Source organism: Anastrepha obliqua, chromosome 3 (assembly GCF_027943255.1).
Source record: "Anastrepha obliqua isolate idAnaObli1 chromosome 3, idAnaObli1_1.0, whole genome shotgun sequence".
Taxonomy (NCBI): domain Eukaryota; kingdom Metazoa; phylum Arthropoda; class Insecta; order Diptera; family Tephritidae; genus Anastrepha; species Anastrepha obliqua.
Window position 1 is genome coordinate 101083374 of NC_072894.1, and position 21259 is coordinate 101104632.

Consider the following 21259-nt stretch of genomic DNA (forward strand, 5'->3'; position numbering starts at 1 on the left):
ATCAGACAAATTATTAAAATTTTTCAGTTTACTTTACTCTGCTTTTTCGCTCGTTCGTTGGAATTAGCAACAGGGACGGGAGCAAGTCTCGCGATCGCTTTGCAGATTCAATGTAAATTTTTTGATTTATTATCCACTTCACTTAGCCAGGAAAGGGGCGACCTCCCCATTTATGAGCCCCAAGTCATTTTGTGGCCTAGGAAAGGATAGTTTCTACACTCTTATGCGGGATGTAGAGGAAAGATAAAGAAGGTCATATCAGTACAATCTACCTGTTTTATCGTAATCAAAATTAATGGAAGGTAGCGCTTTAACCTAAGCCGATTTTTAGTTTGTATGAAATTGAATAAGAAAATTTTTAGAACTATCACAGGAATTCTAATGGATTGAAATATCATCTTACTAACCTAAAACAAAACTCAGGTGGAATTTGTAGGTTCTGTAGGGAAGAAGATGAGAAGAAGAAATATGTGCTGGCATTTTACCCAGCACTAGAGAGTAAGCAGCGAGAGCACCTAGATAAACATATTTTACCAGAAGAAGAAATTAAACTCAATAGAAAGAGGCAAGTACTACAATTAATTAAGGAAGTTGAGCTTAGAGAAACAATCTGAATTGCTGAGTGTGGCGCAATAGGTCTATCAAGTGGCAGTGCTGAATCCCATCTACTAATTAATGACTGGAGTGTTGACCGCTTGAGCGATTTTGGCCGATTTTAACGAAACTCGCCAACCGTTTCTTTCTCGTGCTAACCGGCGCCAGTTGGACACAAAAAGTAAAGCCAAGACCTTCTCTACCTACTCTTTCCAATGTAGAAGAGGCCTTCCTTTTCCTCTGCTACCACCAGCCGGTACAATATTGAATACTTTCAGAACCGATGCGTTTGTATCCATTCGGACGACATGACCCAGCCAACGTAGCCGCTGGATCTTTATCCGCTGCGCTATGTCTATTTTGTACAGCTCATATACGCATTGCTCCATCGCCTACGATACTCGCCGTCACCAACGTGGAAAGGTCTAAAAATCTTCTGTAGAATCTTTCTCTCAAACACTCCAAGTGACACCTCATCGCATATTATCATCGTCCAAATTTCTGCGTTATACGACAAGCAAACCTTAAACACAACTGCAGCAAACATTCGGTTGGGTATACGCCAGAAGAAGAAGAAGAGCGCCAGCAGATGAAAAGAAGGTGCAGCTTTTTAAGAATAGATGATTGTCAGAAAAAATTAGAAAGATACCAGCTGATACTGGTGTCTTGCTCAGTCGCCAATCGACTCGGACTCTTATTTTTGATGTTTTGGCGACGAGAGGAATTATAGAGCGGCTTATGGCGAAACTGTTGATTTTTTCCAAAAATGCTAAAACAATAATTTTTTCAACGAAATTGTATTAAAGGCATTATTGTCCGTAATGATTCATGGGTAAGTGATGGCAGCAAAAATAATCAAAAATTAACGGAATGGCGCTTATCAGATGAACCAAAATACAAAAAAGAACAAAACAATTTTTTTTTCTGTAGTATGGTTACAAGGCATATTCATTAAAGGTGATGGCACTAGGCCAACAACAATATTTTGTACGTTTGATTGTCAAAGCAAAGTATTGGCAAAGTACATAGAACACCAAGAATGAACTCGTCTTCTTTCACTTTGGGCTGATAGCCACATGGACACGACGAAAGAAAATAACTAAATCAGCTAATTTACCGATACCACCTTTAATAGATTCGCCTTGAGAAAATAAATAAAAATAAAAAACGATTTTTTTCATCAAAGGTGGCTCTTGTAGAAACCACAGCAATTTTTCTGAAGTTGTCCTTAATTATATTGAAAACCAGAAAAATTGTTTGCTAAGCATTGGAGTCCTTTTAATTCTAGAATAATGATTATTAATGGTATAAAAATATAAAATAATAAAAAATCAAATTCACAAGTGAATATTCTCTGTGATTTTCTTATATTTGTTCTGTCGTTCTGACTTTTTAATACTTCAAAAAGCGACATTTCTTGTTCACTGGGTGAAATGATTTCATTTAATGCTTTTAAGTAATTGATTTAGTCAAACAACTGAAGCCATGCTAAATTGTTCGCAAGCCAATACCTCGGCAAGGTATGTAAATTTGTGAAATGTTTCTTGAAGCATAAGCATACAAAATGTATCTGTATATCAAAGCAGCTCCTTCAACCTTATGACAAATCGTTGCCTTAAGCGAAATTTTCATAAAAGGCTTCAATCACAGCTGCAGATTTTTTACTTGCGTTCTCACACATTACAGATGTATGTGTATGATCAAAAATATTTCTTGGCTTAACGCTTCATGCGTAAAATGAACGCTAAGCCTGAGGATATTAAATTTGAAAATGCGTCAACGCTATGCTGATTTGAATTTTCATACAAACATGTAGCCAAAGAAAAGTATATATATATATATGCACGAAGGCTGCACGTATGTATGCGTATGTGTGTGTATGTATAAACCAAGCCTTGTAGATGCGTTAGTGTCTGTAAAGAGATTAAATAACCGCTTTAGGTTAAAAAGCATAATTAAGTGAATAGCAGCAGTATAGCTTTGAACGCCATTTATAACAACAACGCGTTGAGGTATTCATCACTTCAACAAATCAGTCCAGCTGTGTGGAGTGAGCATCTCAAGCATAGAAACAAAAGCCTGATGCGATAGCTGCCTCTTCAGACACCCACACTAATTACATTAAACTTCGCCCATAAGCCAACCGACCACCTCCGTCACCTTGCCAACGAGTTTCTCGAAAAAGATTAATTTTTGTAAACTTGAATGCAAAGTTTTTTCTTTACTTTAAAAATCGTTTATTTTTCTTCTTAGTACTTAGTAGTCCTCACTGTCTGTAAGCTTGAATTTTGAGTTTATAATTAGCACTACCGCAAACCGAAAACTTAGAAAACTGCCTTGATGGTTGTACTGGCACTGCACCAATGCCCTCCGGCTATACAATCAACTTCCATCTCCTCGTTTTCTTCAACTTAACAGCAACAGTATTTGAAATTTGACAACTGTTAATTCTCACGCCTCATTAGCGTTAAAATCAAGTAAATTTTTCTGCTGTGTGAGTAGCACACAATTTACGTATAAATCAAACAATAAAAGCTTCGTAAATATAATTAAATTTTTGTAAAATGTTTTGGAGAAGAAACTAAAGAGGAAGTTTATCAATTTATTTGTTGTAACGCATTCCGTCTTCACGCCGAGTAGGAGCGTAAATTTTTCTTATAATGCTTCTATCAAATCGTAATAGCTTTTTTATGTCATAGGCTTTCAATGTCCAATCATATTGTCCTACAAAAAAGACGGGCCGTCTAGTGTTATGTCGCTTCATAATAGGAGATGACTTTCATAAAAAATTTTCGTTAGGGCAAAAATGTGCTCGCAAATTTCTCATTGCCAGTTGGGCGTTTGCCATTAGAAAGCTTTTCCAACCACTCAGATATTCTCTAGACCGCAATGACCTTTGAAGCTAAGTGCAATCGAATAGCTGCTACGCACAAGCCCACTCAGATAGGGCAGCTATCATTAGGAATTACTTTCATTAACATTTCAAAGTCGCAAAATATGTATTTCATAATTCCAAACCCATAAAATTGCGGAGTTATAGGGAGTTTGTAATGAGATACGCGATTTAATAAATTCCTTTTTAGGTCTAGTAAAATGCAATATCTAATTTAACATAGTTTCACCTTAATACCTAAATGGTTACTGTTATTTACATACACACACACACATACATACATACACATATTTGCAAGCATAATTCCATTATCAATTTAATTCTACTCCGATTATACTGAGCCACGTAACCTCAGGCGCGTAAAAGATACTTTTATCAAACACGTGCGCATTGCCCTATTTACCACACAAACAATAGAAAATGTATATTAAGTTAAACGCTGGCAGTGATTTCGTGCCACATAGTAACTAAGTCTAACTATGTTTGTGTTGGCTGCATTTTGTTGGAAATACGATGCGGGCAAAACTACAAAACTTTTACATTTCAATTATACTCGCATACATGCACATGTTTCATGCATCGTATAATTTTAGGCGCTTAAGCGCTCGCTTGATGATATTTGCTTAAATAATAAGTTGTTAGAAAAGGATACTAAGTAGCAGAGTGTTTTTGAAAAAGCGCTTTATGAACTTTTGAGTAGACATATTTTTGAGTGGAAACAAGTGGGTAAAGCAGGGTTGCCTGCGCTTGAATGCTTGTTCGCGTACTTATGCGTGGCTCGTACTTGTGAGTGACTAAGAATCAGTAACAAAAATTCATTGAAGAACAAAGTAGTTCAAACATTAAGGAGACAGGTTACAGGAGACAGGACACAGGAGACCGGAGACAGGAGACAGGAGGTAGAACAAAAAGCGAAACAAATGTGAAACATGGCCACAAAGTTATTGGTGAAAGAAGAATATTAAATAAAAAATTAGTAGAAATTGAATGAGAGCGGGAGACTTACGGGGTTAGGGGTAGTAAGTGGCCCGAAAAAATGATGATTTTCAATCATTTTTGTTTTCTAGTCAATTGCTTTATTTTACAAAAATAAAAACATGGCATTAATACATCATGTTTCGACTTGACTTTAGCAAAATTTCAAAAAGAAAGTCAATAAGTGTAAAAGTTACCGCTGTAGTCCCTTGTGGTGATTATCAAAAGTCCTTGGAGATTCATCTAAAATCAATCAAGAGAAAGTAGTTGTATTACTAGATAACCTTGTGCCTGATCGAAGCTTTTCTTTGTTTTCAAAATTAACAATTTGAGACCTGAAATATTTTTCAGATTTTCGAGAAAAAAGCCGACAATTAATTTTTTAAATAAATCGAAATTTTTGAAACGAAAATGCTTCAATCAGGCACGAGTTTTTTATGTTTTTCAAAAGCAGCATAACTTTTTTTGAAATCTACCAGTTCAAAAAACATGGTTTTTGTTTTTTGTTTTTGCACGAGCGCCCTTTGTGAATAACTCGAAAAGTATTTGTGGGGTTCACTTAAAATTTTCACACAGTATTTTTAAGAAAATGCATAAAAATAAATCCAATTTGATAAAAAAATTTTGATAATTCTGACTACTCCTAACCACTTACCGGCATTTGCCTTTGCGTTACAATTTATAGCGTAAGACCAACTCTAAATTCGTATGCAGAAACGCATGCTACGTTTCTTGTCGCAAAATTAATCATCTAATTTTGTTTTTAAATACATTTTTTAAATAACAAAAAATATATAATTGGCGCCCACACTTTTGTTAGGTGCTTGGCCGATCTCTTCCTCCTATTTGGGGCGTACTTCTTTACGTTATTCTACAATGGAGGGACTTACAGTTTTAAGCCGACTACAAAAGGCAGATATTTGATATTATATTTATGAAGAGCTTTGTCATGGCAAGAATACACTCGGAAATTCGCCATTGCCTGCCGGGAGGCAATCGCTATTAGAAAAATTTGTTGTTTCATGCACGGAAATTCGAACCTACGCACTCCCGAAATAAATGGAATAAATAATAAATACAAGTTTATTCTTCAAAAGTGATATTATCACCTTCCAAGTACTCCTCTTCAACAGCAACGCATTTATGCCAGTCTTTGATCCAGCTGTCGAAATATTTCTATAACTCTTTTGAATTTTCGGTATAACCCTCAGAGCCATCTTTGATGTTTCCATTACTTCCTTTAGTGGTTTTTTGATTCGCTCAACTAATAGCTGTTGGATGCTATTCGTTTCGTTCTTGGTCAAAAATTCACGGATTATGATAACACTATGTTATGGTGCGTTTTCTTGTTGCACATTCCACGAGTTTTTTCCCAAAAATCTTTTCATTTTTTGGCGAATTGCTTGGTATAAACCCCTCATAATGCCCAATTAATAGACTTTATCATCTGACCTTTTAGGAAAAAATCGTGGTGCACAATACTGTTGTAATCCATAAAAGCCGTGAGCAAGGCTATCTTTTTTACTGAAAACGTTGTGGTTTTCGAGGTGTTGATTTATTCGCAGCTCTCCATTCACTCATCTGATGTCTAAATGGCGCGTCATACTTATAAATTAATGTCTCGTCTCCAGTAATGATGTGTTTGCTAAATGACGGGCCTGATGCAAACCGAAATTATTAACTACAACCCTTAACGGATCCATAAGCAATGTTTAAATCCTCTGCCAGCTTTCTGATGGTTAATTTGTGGTTAGTGATCAACTTTTCTTCACTTTATTGATGTTTTCGTCAGGTTTCGATATCGACGGCCTGCCACTACGTTCGTCATCCTCGACGGACTCACGATTTCCTCTGAAGCGTTCATATCACACGTAAGTGGCTGTTTTCTTTAGAGTATCATTACCGAAACAGTTCGCCAACATTTTTAAAGGTTATACACCCAAAATTTATTACAAATTAGTTGTTGCTAATTCAAATCCATTAAAAACAAAACACTACAAAAAATTGAAAACACGTGCAGAGTTAGCTTTACTCCAGACAGGATAACTTTTTCAAATGTCAAGCAATGGCAAGAACATTTTGGTAGGAAGGTTAACCTCAGATGTAGCAACCTAACAAAAAAAACATTCAACTAAAATCAATTGGATTAGAGCATCACCTGGCGGTTGTTCCGGGTCCTTTTTGACCAAGATGGTATGTGCTGGTAAAATCAAAATTGATTGGGTAATCTTTATTATTTTTGTATAGAACCATTCATGGCATTTACTTTTTAAAGATAATAGAAATATTGGAGGGCCTCGGTCGGTATCTCGTGAATAACTTTAGTAATGTTGGCTTTCAATGCTTCAATAGAAGCTGGTTAATCTACAACGTATTTACACTTTACAAGTTCTAACGATATTGTAAAGAGTAGAATCCGACCACTCCTTATATTAAGGTGACCAAACAGAAAAACAACAAATAGTTGCTGCTACTCCTTAAATTTGCTATATGATCAAAATCAGGGACAACAGTTCTTTTTTTTAACTTTTTATGTTTTTGCAATATTGCTGGCAATGCTTTGCGAAATGTCTTTGTATTTACATGAGAAAATTCGCTTTTCCGAAAATTTGGTATAAAATGTTTACAGATCGTTGATCCTGGAATATGGCACAGTATAAGGTTTAAATGATCTGATAGTCCGAGTTCAACCATTTTCTTTGCTATATTCGCAATTTGAAGAAAATGAACTAACAGCAAGTGGTCCAATTGAGATACAGTGTACTGTCTCCTATATTTTTATATTTTATGATTACCAAAAGCTCATGTCGAAGCACCTGTTTCTGGTTCTATAATTTTAGCTGGGGTAATATTAAAATGAGAGGAATATGGATTATTACGAGTTTTTTCTTTTTTACAAGTTAAAGGTATAAAATATAATTATATTTGAATTAGTACATATTAGACTAATTCGAGGTGCTTTAATTAGTTACGTTTGTCTAAAAAATTTTTTACAGTTTTTTTCTCTTGAACAGACAATTCTTCCATAAGCGGATAAAATTTTCAGTCCCTTACACTTAACTTGCAAAGCATCACTAACAGTCCAGACCGGACTGAGCATTGTGAGAATATAAATGAGGCATTAGATCGTTGGCCATATGGACGCTAGAAAATTGCATATTAACTCAACACTCTTCATACGAATGTTAGATACCCTCGAAGATGCATCTTTGATGTTCAATTTTTATCAGCTGGTCAGGCTACATGTGGCCTCGTTAGATTGCGCTTGAATATTGAGATAGTCAGATATCACAGTGGGCTATTTCGAACTTTCTAGAAATTGCTCAAATAGCCCGCCAAGCCTGATCTTGTAAGAAATAAGTTTCAGTGATACGATTATAATAAATTTTACATAACCTCCTACCTAAGTATTGTGATAAAAGCAGTATGATCAAATTGCAAGGTTGCGCAAAATTAGTCTCCCTATTGGAAGATTTATTCTTTTTGCAAACGGCGTTGGTGATCAATCACATGTGGCACCTGTGAATTAGATAAAAATGGGCCGATAAAAGCTATATGCTTGGAACTTTATCATGATCAAACTACAAATTGACGCAAAATTAATGACCCTATCGGGATATTTATACTTTTTACAAAAGACGTTGGTCCTCAATCATATATGGCACCTCTGAATTAGACAAAAATGGAGCGCGTAAAGTTCTAAATAGAGATTTTCATTACTCAAGCTACTTTTTTTAGTAAACAAATTATTTAAAAACCAAAATGAATGATTAATTTTGCACCACTTTGTGTGACCAATATTTAGTCTTACAAATTCACTCACTTTTCAAACACTACGCACAACTTTCAGTCCCACAGCTGCCATCAAAGCAAGTTTCCAGCAATCCTTTCAGCTCTTTCGCCACTATGGCGTTAATTGCTCAAATGACATTCATTATGACACTCGTGGGTCACACTAATTTTTCCACATTGCGCTCGCTAGCTCGCTGTTACCAAACATAATATGCTGAGTGATACGAGAAAAATACTTCTTTTAATTTTAATTTTAATTTTAATTTTTCAAAAACTTTTTGCAGCACTTCAACCAAAGCAGTACCCGGTACACAAGGGGTACGGAGCAGCGATTCGGCATTTATTTGCGTACTGCTTAACATACATACTCGTGTATCTCTGAGTGTGTACATCTTTCTGTCTGCATTTCATTTAATATGCCATAGTGACATATTTAATACCAACAATTGAAAAATCGGAAGTTAGCAAACTTTTGCCGCCACCAAAGTATTTGCTTTCCAGCAATTTGGTTCATTTTTCCCAGCGGTCCCTTTCCTTGGGTCTCTTAGTCACTGCCTATCTCTGTTTCTTCAATTTACTTAAAAAACTTTCTTTGCCAACTTTGACACCCCTTGCAAATATCACTTTAAATGTCTGCGTTGACAGAAATCATATTTAAAAAGTTGAACAAGATTTTCTCGTCATTCTTTGCCTGCAGAAAAGCAAGCAAATTTTGCACTTAGCAAAGGTTTCAACCCCACTCACACACTCACTCAATCGCTCAATGGCCATTATGAGAAATTAGCTGCGCTTAACACCCGCTATCTTGGCCCGCCACTTCGTATTTTCCTCTCACACTTGCACTCACAAATCTCCCTCACTGTCGCTCTCTTTTTCCAACTTTCGAATATTTCCACTGTATACTTTTTTCCATTTTTCTCAAGCACTCAATCAATACATCTGCTATTCACTGTGTAGATCCATCTTTGACTTTGCGCTGAATTTTTCTGTTCCTTAAATTTTTTCGTTATTATTTTCTTTTCTGATATGCTGAAACCGACAAAAGTTTAATGATGCGCTTAAATTCGGAAAGCAGCGAAAAATTAGCCGGCGTTATTTCAATATGTATTGATTGCTAGTAAAAAATCGGGGTTTTTTTTTTTTTGAAGTACGCGAATGATTTGCAAAAATTACAGAACTGGAGGAGTGTAAAAGGGAATTAGTAAAAGTGACAGCCGCCAGTGTTTGTATGCTGAAGGGAAGAAAAAATGCGCGGAAAGCTTCTTACTTTCAAATAAAGTTTGAATTTTTTTATTATTCTTTGGCGGAGTGTCCAATTGTTGGATTTAGTGTTGACATTGTCGAGAATATGGAGCTTGTGGCAAAAGTCAAATAAGAAAAGTCACTAGTAAAGAGAAAACTAGAAAAGTAGGCTTCCTTATTCTGATACTGTTTGATGCTACAAATAATCATGAAAACTATTTTCTCTTACTTCCAAATCTTTTTTTTTTTTTTAATTCCGAAAATCTCGTTTATACAATAGCAATAAAGTCAAAAACTGAAAACTAAAGAGGAATTTGGTAGTTTTTTTTGGCGGAAGCGGAATAGCTTTTGTTTAATTTCAGTGTTTCTGCTTCTTCTTAAATATATTTCTTCACTATGGGACACAATCGGCGCATAGCTCATTGTGATGTCGCGGTAGCAATTTGTCCTTATCTCTGCTAAAATCTGTGTGGACTTTAGAAGGTCTCTGATTTCCACAGCGCAGAGATCTTCCAACTCATTAAATAGTTGTCTACCTAAAGCAATGAATCTACGTCTGTATAAAGCAGACCAAGGATGCGAGATCGTCTTTACCTATTCCTCATCTAGGCAATTTCGGCAGAAGTCACGTGTTTGCACGCCCGTCCTCTAGGTTTGCCTGCCTATTAGGCATTGTCCGTTATAGCGGAAATCAGTGTGCTAAGACTGTGGTTATTTTGGCTTAGCAGAGATTCTGTGCGTCTAGCATTGAGAGCCGGCCACAATTGTAGGTCGATTCTGCAGATGGTTTCATAAAGGCATTTCTCATTCGCTACTCATACAATTTTCGCTAAAGTAAGTAACTTGAAGGTCTGAGGTATTCCTGTGTCATTGCCTGTATACTCATGAATAAACTTGGGGCTAAGTCTCGCTAGTTCATCGATCCTGTAATTCTTCACACTGTCATAATTGCCAGGAAACCACGTTACCTTTGGATGAAATGACTCAGCCATCTTGTTAAGATATTTGTGGCACTTCCAAGCTACCTTGGAGGTTGTTGACTGCTTTGTGAAAGATTTTATCGCTACCTGGCTATCAGTGAAAATATAGATATCATTTCTAGGTACCGCATCACACTATATCGGCGTCACGGCTTTTATTATTATTCTCAGCTCAGTCTGAAAGGCACTGCATTAGTCGGGTTGCCGAAAACAAAAGCAGATTCCCATATGTTCGGAATATGCACCTCCCATTCAGCATAGTTTCGAGCTTTAAGCCATCTTTGCATGCATGGATGGACTCACCCTGTCTTATATCGTCCCGTTCCCACTCGTCTTTTGAGGATAGGTGGATCGTGAACTTTATAATGGCAATTGTAAGCGGAAGGCAAAGTCCATCAGTCTGAGAAGCTTCGAAATTATTATTATTTATTATTAGTGGGGATGCTAGCCTATCTTCCTTAGAAAATGGCCCTCCCCGTGAAGCAACAATACTTTTGATGAAGTAAAATAACAGGTTGGCGTACTGCTCACTTCTTTCAAACTCTGACATTCAACGAAATACCTGTAAAAGGGAAACACAAAACTGCCAGTAGCACCAACTTGTAGATCTGCACAGCAAATATGGTTTTGTCGTTCACTTGGAGCTTTCTTTCCTACATCATGCGACTGATGTAAACACCGGTCAATACCGGTTCACATGGGGCCGCATGCTAGAAAAAATGTGGGCCGTATCAACGCATACCAGCTTTGGCTAGTATATAATGCAATTGTTAATATATCAGCTCATTAAATTTCTAGAATCTAAGCATGCCTTTTATCAGAAAATAGCCTGAAACTAACGAAACGTTGGAGTCACCGCATATAATATAATATTTATTATCAGTTGCCCCAGTTTAATACATACCTGCCACCTTTGTATATTTATGAATATATTCTATATTTTCCTCTTTGAAATTTTCTGTGAAATTTCCGCTCTTATCATCATCAAAATTAGCCATTTTCCTTTTGCGTTAAATAACGACTAGAATATGCAATGCAAGTCATAATTTCCTCTATCACATTTTCCTCTATGCCATTTTGTACAACCCACAAGGCTTTGCGCTTATCTTCCGTCCCATCTCCCTTTCTATGGTAGCAGTGCAATCACTAAGCGAAATCATTTGCGACATTCTCTACGATTTCATTTATTGCATATGAAATTTCGGAACAAGAGCTGAATTTTCACAAAATTTTGAAATTAACAAGCGCTACTTCGTACGTTTATTCACCTTTCTGCAATGTTCAGCTGACTTACTTGTCTACTACGCTTCCGCTCACGCAAACAGCCAATGGTGCAGTTTCTTGACAAGCATAGACAAACATACGAAATAAAATAAGACTAAAAAATTAAATAAAATTTAGGCAATTTAAAAAACATTAAAAAACAAATTAAAATTGAATCAAATTACATAAACATAAATACATTAAAAATAAATTAAAATTAAATGAAACGAACAAAATTATGTTTAATAAAAAATGTGATAAAAAACATAAAACACAGAAAATAAAAAAATTTAAATAAAGTGAGGTAAAATATAACAAAATTTAACAAGAACAAAACGAAACAAAAAATTTAAATACAACTACAAAGAAATGTCAAATAAAATAAGGAAATTTAAATAAAAAATTTAAGTTAGTTAAAAAATTAAAAAGACCTAAAAAATGAAACAAACGAAAATGAAATAAAATGTATTGAAATAAAATGAATAAAGTAAAATAAAACGAAACAAAACAAAATTAAGTTAAATTGGTACACAATGATATAAAACTACAAAAAAAAAATTAAATTAAATTAATAAATACTAAATAAATAAAATATATAATTAAATAAATCAAAACGAAATATTCAAGTTAAATATAAAAATTAAAGATAAGAACAAAATAAATTGAAATAAAGTAAGATTTACTCTATTTATATTAAATTAATTTATTTATTCTTATTATAAATTAAGACATATTAAACAAAATAAAATACGCCGAAATTCCAAAAACTATTGTATTTAATTAAAAAATATGAAAGAAGTTAAAGTGACCAATTTAAGTTCCTTAAAAAATTAGTAGGACTACAAAAATAAATTAAAATCAAATTAAACTAAATTGCTCGAAATAACAGCATTTAGATAAATAAAAAAAAGCAAAAAACAAATAAAAATTATTTAAAATAAATTAAAGTAGTAAAAATAAAGCAGTAATAAACGTAAATAGTTGAACAAAAAAATAAATAGAGCTTAACAAATGAAAAAATAAAATAATACAAAATAAAAAGAAAATTTAATTAATTTAAGTCAAATGAAAGATTACGAAAGGTTTTTCGGTAAAATCAAAAAATAAAACTGAAAAACCAAATAATTGTAGTTATTTAAAATAAATTAAAGAAGGCGAAGTTTAAGTTAAATAAAACAAACTAAGGGAACTGATTAAACTAAATATTAGAAAAATATAAAAAAAAATTTAATTAAATTGAAATTGAACTAAACAAAATCAAATTGAATAAAATGATGTAAGAAAAACTATTTGAGTCAAAACACGGAATAAAACGAAATAAACAAATAATAAAGATTTAAAATAAACTAAAAGTCTCAAAATATAAAAAAAAATAAAAAAACCTAAATTAAATAAAAAAAAAAATTAAATAGAACAAAAAAAATTACATTAAATTAAATTCATTTAAATTAAACGAAACAAAAAAAAATTTAGTCAGATCAAAAATAAAATAAAAATTAAGATAAGTAATAAAAATTACTTTAAATTAAAACAAACCTGCAGTTGCATACCAAAGCTTTCTTTTCTACAAATAATCTACTCAGCAGCACCTTGCTTGACAAATTCAAAAGATATGCAGTTTCTGTTCTGTTCCTTCAAAAGTTTTGTACAGATTTCCTTCCATAATCACTAAGGCCAAAGCTTGAAAATCGACTAGCTACGTCTACTCTACCATATTTCTTCAAGCCATATGCATATATAAGTACATATGAGCAATTGCATTATCCGTTCACTCTTCCGTACTTGGAGTTCTTGAATTAAAGTTGTTTTCAGGAGCCGATATCATTTCGCAACGATCTCTCGGAAAGAAGCGAAGCATTTTTAACATGGAGAAGGACCTTCACTAGGGTATCTTATTTTGAGATATAAAGTAATAAGTCGAGCATCTAGGCTCACTAGGTCTTCGTCGACTGAAACTTTTTAGTGAGGCCATAGATCTTAAACATTAACTAACGCACCAAACTTTTATAATAAATCTTGAAAAATGCTTTCAGTACGGAAAGGAGCTGTCCATATCCTTCAACAACTGAATTTGATTTTTTAGCTGCAGAGAAACACTTTTATTTGGAAAAGTTGTTGCAAGTGAATCTGCTTCTTTATAACTATGTATGTGTGTGTATGTAAGTGCTTCAGCGCATAAAGAGTCCTCGTTTTTTATAGGTTCGCGTTCGCGTGTTAGTTTTTCGCTAACGCAGTGCAAATGAATTTTTTATTTGCCATTAAAATTCTAATGCACTCGACCGCAAAGCACAGAAACCATGAAATCAACTGCACTGCGAAATGCAGGAACCACTCCTTGGCCATTTGCAAGTATTAAGCAGTGATTTTCGACTGTTAGTTTCGGTATGTATGTGTGTGTTGGAGCTTACTTCCATTTTTCACTGTAGTTTACTACCAACACACACATATACTCTCACGAAAGCCACTTACTTCGGTTTAGTTTTAGCATCTTCGCTAACCATTTACTCGCTCTTTACTCATACATACAAACATACACACATACATACTTGCGAATAATAACTTTAAATCTCACTTCATTCTCTTCTTATTATTCGTATGCTTTTTATTTTACAGATTACATGCAAGCTCTGTGCAAGAATCACTTCCTACAGCAACTTTATCGTAAAATCGACGGCGCTGTTCTTTGGTCGCAGAATGAACGCAATCTGGACTGCATCATCACATTCCAAACGCATTCGATATTACAACGTTTCATGTTACGCTTCGATATGTTGCAATTGGACTGCAATGATCATCTCTACGTGTATGATGGGGCACATGCTGTGGCCACACCGAAGGTAAGTTGGAAGAAAAATATGCATAAACATATAAAGACGAGTCGGTGTTTTGTGTTACTTGTAAGGGCTTATTCATATGTAGATATCTGTACAAGAGCACGTATTTGTAGATATTTAGAGTGCAGATAACCATTAACTGAGGCAAAGTGGACGATTTAAGAAGTGGTTGGCACAAGGAAAAGGTGGAGAAATATCCTACTCACCTTCTATATGCCACTACTTAAATGGAGCAAAATTCTTACTTATGGCAGTTAAATTATAGGGAGGTAGCTAGAAGTGGCAGTCGGTCCTTAAACCAACTTACTTAGATGTCTGATAGACTCTTCCTCCTACTCATTCTTGCATCTTCTGTAATAGACGATCTTTGAGCATGTCGAGCATGGACTGCGATCACAGCAACTAGACTAGAGACGTTTTTCTTTGACTGATTTAACGGCGCCTTTGAGCGCCTGACGTCCCATATTGGTCATTTACCAGCAATACTGGAATTACTGGCAATCCCCCAAAGAGATTTTATCGCCCCTTGGCTATAGATAGATGGTTGGTTGGTTGATAGATAGATGAGTTTTCAAATAATTTACGACATTCACTAGGTTTTGTCTTAGAAGACGTCTGGTAAAATTGTCCACTATCAGAATAAATATAGATTTTCCTAAAGGTATTTTTGCCTAATCAAACAGCTACGTCATTAATGGCTAGAGCTTCGGCATTTAATACTCTACAGTGATAAGGAAGGCGAGCCACCAAAACCAACTTTATTGATAAGCTTTGAGCAGACTGTAAAGAACCGTAAGCAGTTTTTTCGACCAGGTAGGGAATTGTAGTACTAAATATCCTATTAAAATGTGGTTCATTAAAACAAGAGTCAACGGGATTGGTTGTACCCAGACCGAGTGTTATCACCGAGTGCCCAACACCTAAATTGTGCTATTGATTAGTTTCAACAAGCCGAGCAACAGTGGTACCAACCAAGTCTAGGGGAGATACGAAGAAAAGAGTATTCAGAGCATCAGAGGGTATAGTTCTAAGAGCACCGATGATACATATAAGCGCCATACGTTGATAACCAGGATATACATAAATTGCGTTACAGTAAAACAGAGACTAATAGCAAAGATTTATCGGGCAAGTATAACTTCACCATCTGACGATTCAACAAGTACGAGATGGCGATGCCGCTTAAAGTGCACTTCAAAGCGAATGCGGTAACCAAATCATAGAATTGGCATGATAATTACTATATTTAGCAAAGATTGGGAGAAGGTGGAATGTCATGTGATACTTCTGATTATACTCTTAAAAAATAATAATCCATATTAAATAATTATCATAATAAGATATCGCTTATAGAAAATATATTAGGTGCGCAACTAAGTTCCCGCTGTTTGTCAACAGATGCCGCCAGCAGTGTGTGTTAGCCGATTCTAATATAATAACATAACCTAAACGTCATAAGCCAAGCTTAGACATATGGTAAACAAACTGTTTCGACACATTAGTAATTTTGTTTTGGTATCATATACTTTTGGTTTTGTGAAAATGTCTGATTTTGTACCGAATAGTCGTCATTTGCGGGAAGTGTTGATTTCCCTCTTTCATTCGAAAAAAAAACGGTGGCTGAAGCGCTTCGAGAACTTTATGAAGATGCTGCTTAAAATGAAACAACGTGCCGTGATTGGTTCCGTCACTTCAAAGACGGTGATTTTGATGTTGACGACCGTCCGCGTTAAGGAAGGCCAAAAACCTTCGAAGACGCTGAATTGGCGGCATTGCTCAATGAGGATCCGTGTCAAAAACAAGAAGAGCTTCCTTCAGTATTAGGAGTTATCCGCCAATCCATTTCCAAGCGATTGCATGCTTTGGGAATGGTTCAGAAACAAGGGACTTGGGTTCCTTATGAGTTAAAACCAAGAGATGTTGAACGTTGTTTTTTCGCCTGTGAACAACTGCTCCAGCGGCAAAAAAGGAAGGGTTTTCTTCATCGCATCGTGACGGGTGATAAAAAATGTATTCATTATAGCAATCCAAAGAAAAGAAAGTTATGGGGACCGCCCGGTCATGTTTCTACGTCGTCACCTCGGTCAAATATTCACACTGCGAAGGTTATGCTATATATTTGGTGGGACCAAGTTGGTGTTATTTATTATGAACTGTTAAAATCAAGCGAAACAATCAATTGATACGATTGAGCCGAGCACTTCGCGAGAAGCGGCCGATCGATGGCGCAAGGTCTACTGGCCAGCAGTTCCATTCATATAAAGACATGAAGAAATGGCTTGATCCGTGTATGATGTACAATAAGATGAATAGTTTTACCGCGACGGTATACGAGATCTACTAGAAAGATGGGAGAAAGTAGTAGCCAGCGATGGGCAATACTTTCAATGATTCACTTGTAACCATTTTTTCAGAATAAAGTTGTATTTTCATAAAAAAAACAGCGGGAACTTAGTTGCGCACCTAATATATAAATATTATCTACCGAAAACACTTACAAGGCTTACTTCTGAATTTAAAGGTTGCAAGACCTACCTTCTAAATTTAGATGTGCCGAACTTTATCCCTCCTTAGTATGAAATGGCATACAAAATCATAAGAACCTATCTGAAGATATCTAAAGTACAGAATATGATCTGCATTTTTATGTGGAATACTAAGGCGATAATATATTTGGAGGAAATAAAATTTCGTTTGCATCAATGGCACCTCAATTTCGAGTTGCAAATATTTGTTCGAATATCTGTACCTCAATACAACTCATTTCATTTTCTGCAAATATATTATTTCTTAGGTATCCAGCCCACACTTCGATTTAAATCGAAATAAATCAGTTCATACTACGAAATTTAAATTAATTTTTTATAAATATTCTTACGGCGCCTAGCGCTATTTCTTGCAAATTATTGATTTTCAATTAAATTCCTTCCGAATATGAGCCAAATCTGACCACAAATACGAACTTTTAAATATCTCGGAAACACGTCATCCATTTAATGAATAAAGATTAGAAAAAGAAAAAATTACAGAACTTCATTCAAAAGAGGTATTGCTACGAGTTGCCGAGTTTTAAGTTTAAATATGTGGGAACAAGCCTACCATCACAAATTATACACGAGCGAAATATTCCACTACCTTTCTTAGTTGCTCTCCTCAACGTATTTTAGCTAACATCACTTGCGAAAATATTTAAAAATGCTGCCCGCTTATGACTGTAAAGACTTGGATTGCGAACTCACTGCGCAAATGGACAAAGGCGGCTACAACAGTCGCACAATTGAGATCTGAAAAAGTGTCTATGTACCTTAGCAGGATCTCCCTTTCATTAAAATTATTTAAAATGAAGAAGTCAATATATTTTTTCAAAATTCTTCCAATTCTTCCAGTAAGGTCGCAGCGGGTCTTCTCAATCGGTGGGCATTGTAGCATCGGCTTCAGTGACTTCAATACAAAACACCAAAATTGTTTTGTTTATTAATGCCACAATTTCAATATGAATTTAAAAAAAATCACGGAATAAATGCTTCAAAAACAAAATGAAAAAAATGCTTCAAAAACAAATCGAAAAAATTATTAAATGAAAGTAATATCATAAAATATATGTGTGCAAAATTTCAGGGAGATCGGTCAATAACTTTTCGAGTTATCGTGTACGCCAATTCGAAAAATATAGTTTTGAGAAAAAACGCGCCTAAAGTTTGAATAAAACGTAACTATACCTTTCCCATCGCTCGAACGCAAAGAATAGAGTCGTCACGGTTGACGATCTATAATATAAGAAATACCTAAATTTACGTTCTAAATTTTTTTTTATTCTTAAAGGATTATATTAACATTTATTGAAAATAAATTTTTTTTTTCGAAATTTTACAGGTATCTGTCCCCTTAACTTTTTTGAATCTCAAACCTCTAGAAAGTAGAAGATCTGTTCTCTACTTAACTTTTGTATATGGCAATATTTTTTTTTGTTTTTTTTTTTTTTTATATACTTGCTCACTTGCGCAGTCCCCGTAATATCGACCTTCTTCAAGTGTTCTTTGGCTGACCTCGACCCTTGCTCCCTTGCGGGTTCCAGTCCAGTACCATTCTCGAGGCATTGCATTAAAAAGGGAGATTTTGCCTGTGCTGCTCTTCTGGGCAAAATAAACTTTAATGTTCCAAGACGAAACTTCGAATTTCATCGAAATTTTTCAGATTTTCGAGAAAAAAACTGACAATTAATTGTTAAAAAAAATCGAAATTTCTCAAAAAAAAGAACTCCTTCGATCAGGCACGAGTTTTTAATGTTTTTCAAAAGCAGTATAAATTTTATTGAAATCTACCAAGCGGTTTTTAAATTACAGTGATAATCAATTCAAAAAACATAGTTTTGAGAAAAACGCAGTTAAAGTTACTTGTAGCTGCTGCTAGCAACTTGCTCTCGAACGCTCCGGAGCGCCCGAGCGCCCTTTATTAGTTGTTGAATTACCCGAAAGGTATTTGTCGCTTTCACTTCACATTTTCACACAAAAATTCCATATTTTTGAAAATTCTGACTACCGCTGACCCCTAAATAAATAAAATAAACAATTGTATCGGCAGTGGTTTTGATATTATGAAGCAATAAAAATAGAAACAACCCAATTTTTATTTGGTTTGTTTTAGTATTTTGCTATTTGTCTTGGAAAATATTTTATTTTTCAGTAAAATTTTACAAAATATTTTGTTTCAAATTACTTTTTTTTTTGATAAAAAATCGAGAAAGTTTCCGTTAGTCTATCTTAAATGGCCACCGCAAAATATTTTTTGACGACTGTTAGAAAACTAAACTAGCACTAAAGTCATTAAGATATTTATTAGCGTACCTACCACCACAAGCACCCATTAAAAAGAGTCCAAATAGAAAAACTCGTTGATTTTTTACTAAAAGCAACCAAAAAAAAGCATAGCTCTGCCGGATAAAACTTGAAATATGCCAAAACAACTAACGAAATCCATCAGTTTACAAAATATACTGCCACAAAAATTGTACCCGCCACAAATTTGCTAGTCGACCGCATTTATTTACACAAGCACTAAATAAAATGTCACTCATACGCCATGCGATGCGACGCCATGTCGTACGTACGCACACATACTCGTGCACATGTTGGCAGATATGCTCCAAGGCAGGCGCGTACTTCGGTTTTGTGCGAGCCTGCATTGCCAGCAGGCTGTAGGTGATGAATAGGAGTGCAAGTATCGCGTAACAACAAAAGCAGTAGTAATGCCAACAACAACCACACCAACAACAGTGAGTTTTGCCATTACCGAATTTCCGCATACTTGCCTTACCACCAACAATTCGACACTCATTACAATCGTATTTGCCACTACCAGCACATTAGGGCCACCACCAGCAGTAGCAGAACAAAAACCACCACAACAGCAGTAACAACCACATCACGACGTCGGCACTTTGTATGCGAACTATGTACATATATAATAGCGAATGCTATATGCTTTGTGGCACGCGGCGCCGCAAGCAGCACTAAACAATCGTTTTTTTTTTTTTGTTACACTTTTGTTTCTACTTGGCGCTTGCTTCTTCTCACCTTTCGCTCATAAAAGTCGCGCGCGCTAAGTAATTAATTTAATTAAATTATCCACTCAAAAATTCTAATGTCCTAATCAAACTAAAACTTTCTGCGTGCGCGCAATTCCCCGCATGTCGCACGCTCTTTGTTTACTTACAACCAACCAGCAACCTCGATTTTTATGCTCACTCTGGTCGCTTACCGGCTGTCACCTTTCACACTTTAGCCAAATTAAGCACGCAAATATGCTGATTGTAATCACTTCCATTTTCGGTTTTTGTGCATGTTCTGATAAAGTGCATGCGTGTGAGTATTTGTAATATAGTTGGATATGTGCATTAATATATACTTATACATATAGCGCAGTGGCACTAACACAATGCCAGCAAGTGCCGATTATATGAGAACAACTATGAAGTTTATATTTCCTTGACGAAGAGACTTGGATTTTGACACAGTGATTACACGTGTTTGAATTCACAATTGAAGCACAAGAAGCATTATTTATTATTAATAATTATTTATTACTTATTTAAAAAATTTGCATGCCACAGATATAAAGAGTGATTTTTTAGCTATCTATTCTCTTTTTAAACAGTTGGTTTCGTTTGGTTCGGTTTTAACTGTCAAACATCTTCAGTTTGGTCTATAATTTAACCTTGAATCGTCTTACAAATGAACAACGCTTGCAAATCATTGAATTTTATTATAAAAATGCGTGTTCTGTTAAGAAAGTTTATCGCGCGCTTCTTCCATTTTATGGTCACTTTAATCGACCCACTGAAGCGGCATTTCGAACTATTGTGTCTAAATTTAGAACCAAATTTACATTATTGGACATCAAACCACCAACACGCTTACGTATAGTGCGAACTGAAGAAAATATCGCAGCTGTATCGGCCAGTGTTAATGATGACCATCAAACATCGATTCGTCGCCGTTCGCAGCAATTGGGCCTCTGTTACTCAACAACGTGGAAAATTTTGCAAAAGAATTTAGATGTGAAACATTTCAAAATACACCTGGTGCAAGAATTGAAGCCGAACGACCTACCGCAACGCAGAATTTTTGGTGAATGGGCTCTTGGAAAGTTGGCCGAAGATCCACTTTTTCATCGAAAAATTGTGTTCA

General features: G+C 35.2%; 1 protein-coding gene across 1 annotated transcript in view; it reads left to right on the forward strand.

The window, feature by feature from the left end:
* Positions 1–21259, forward strand: part of LOC129242870 (uncharacterized) — a 143872-nt gene that overhangs the window by 75719 nt on the left and 46894 nt on the right. Inside the window, exon 2 of the mRNA XM_054879763.1 lies at positions 14353–14576. Coding sequence (XP_054735738.1) covers positions 14353–14576 — 224 coding nt within the window. The remainder of the gene's footprint in view (positions 1–14352; positions 14577–21259) is intronic.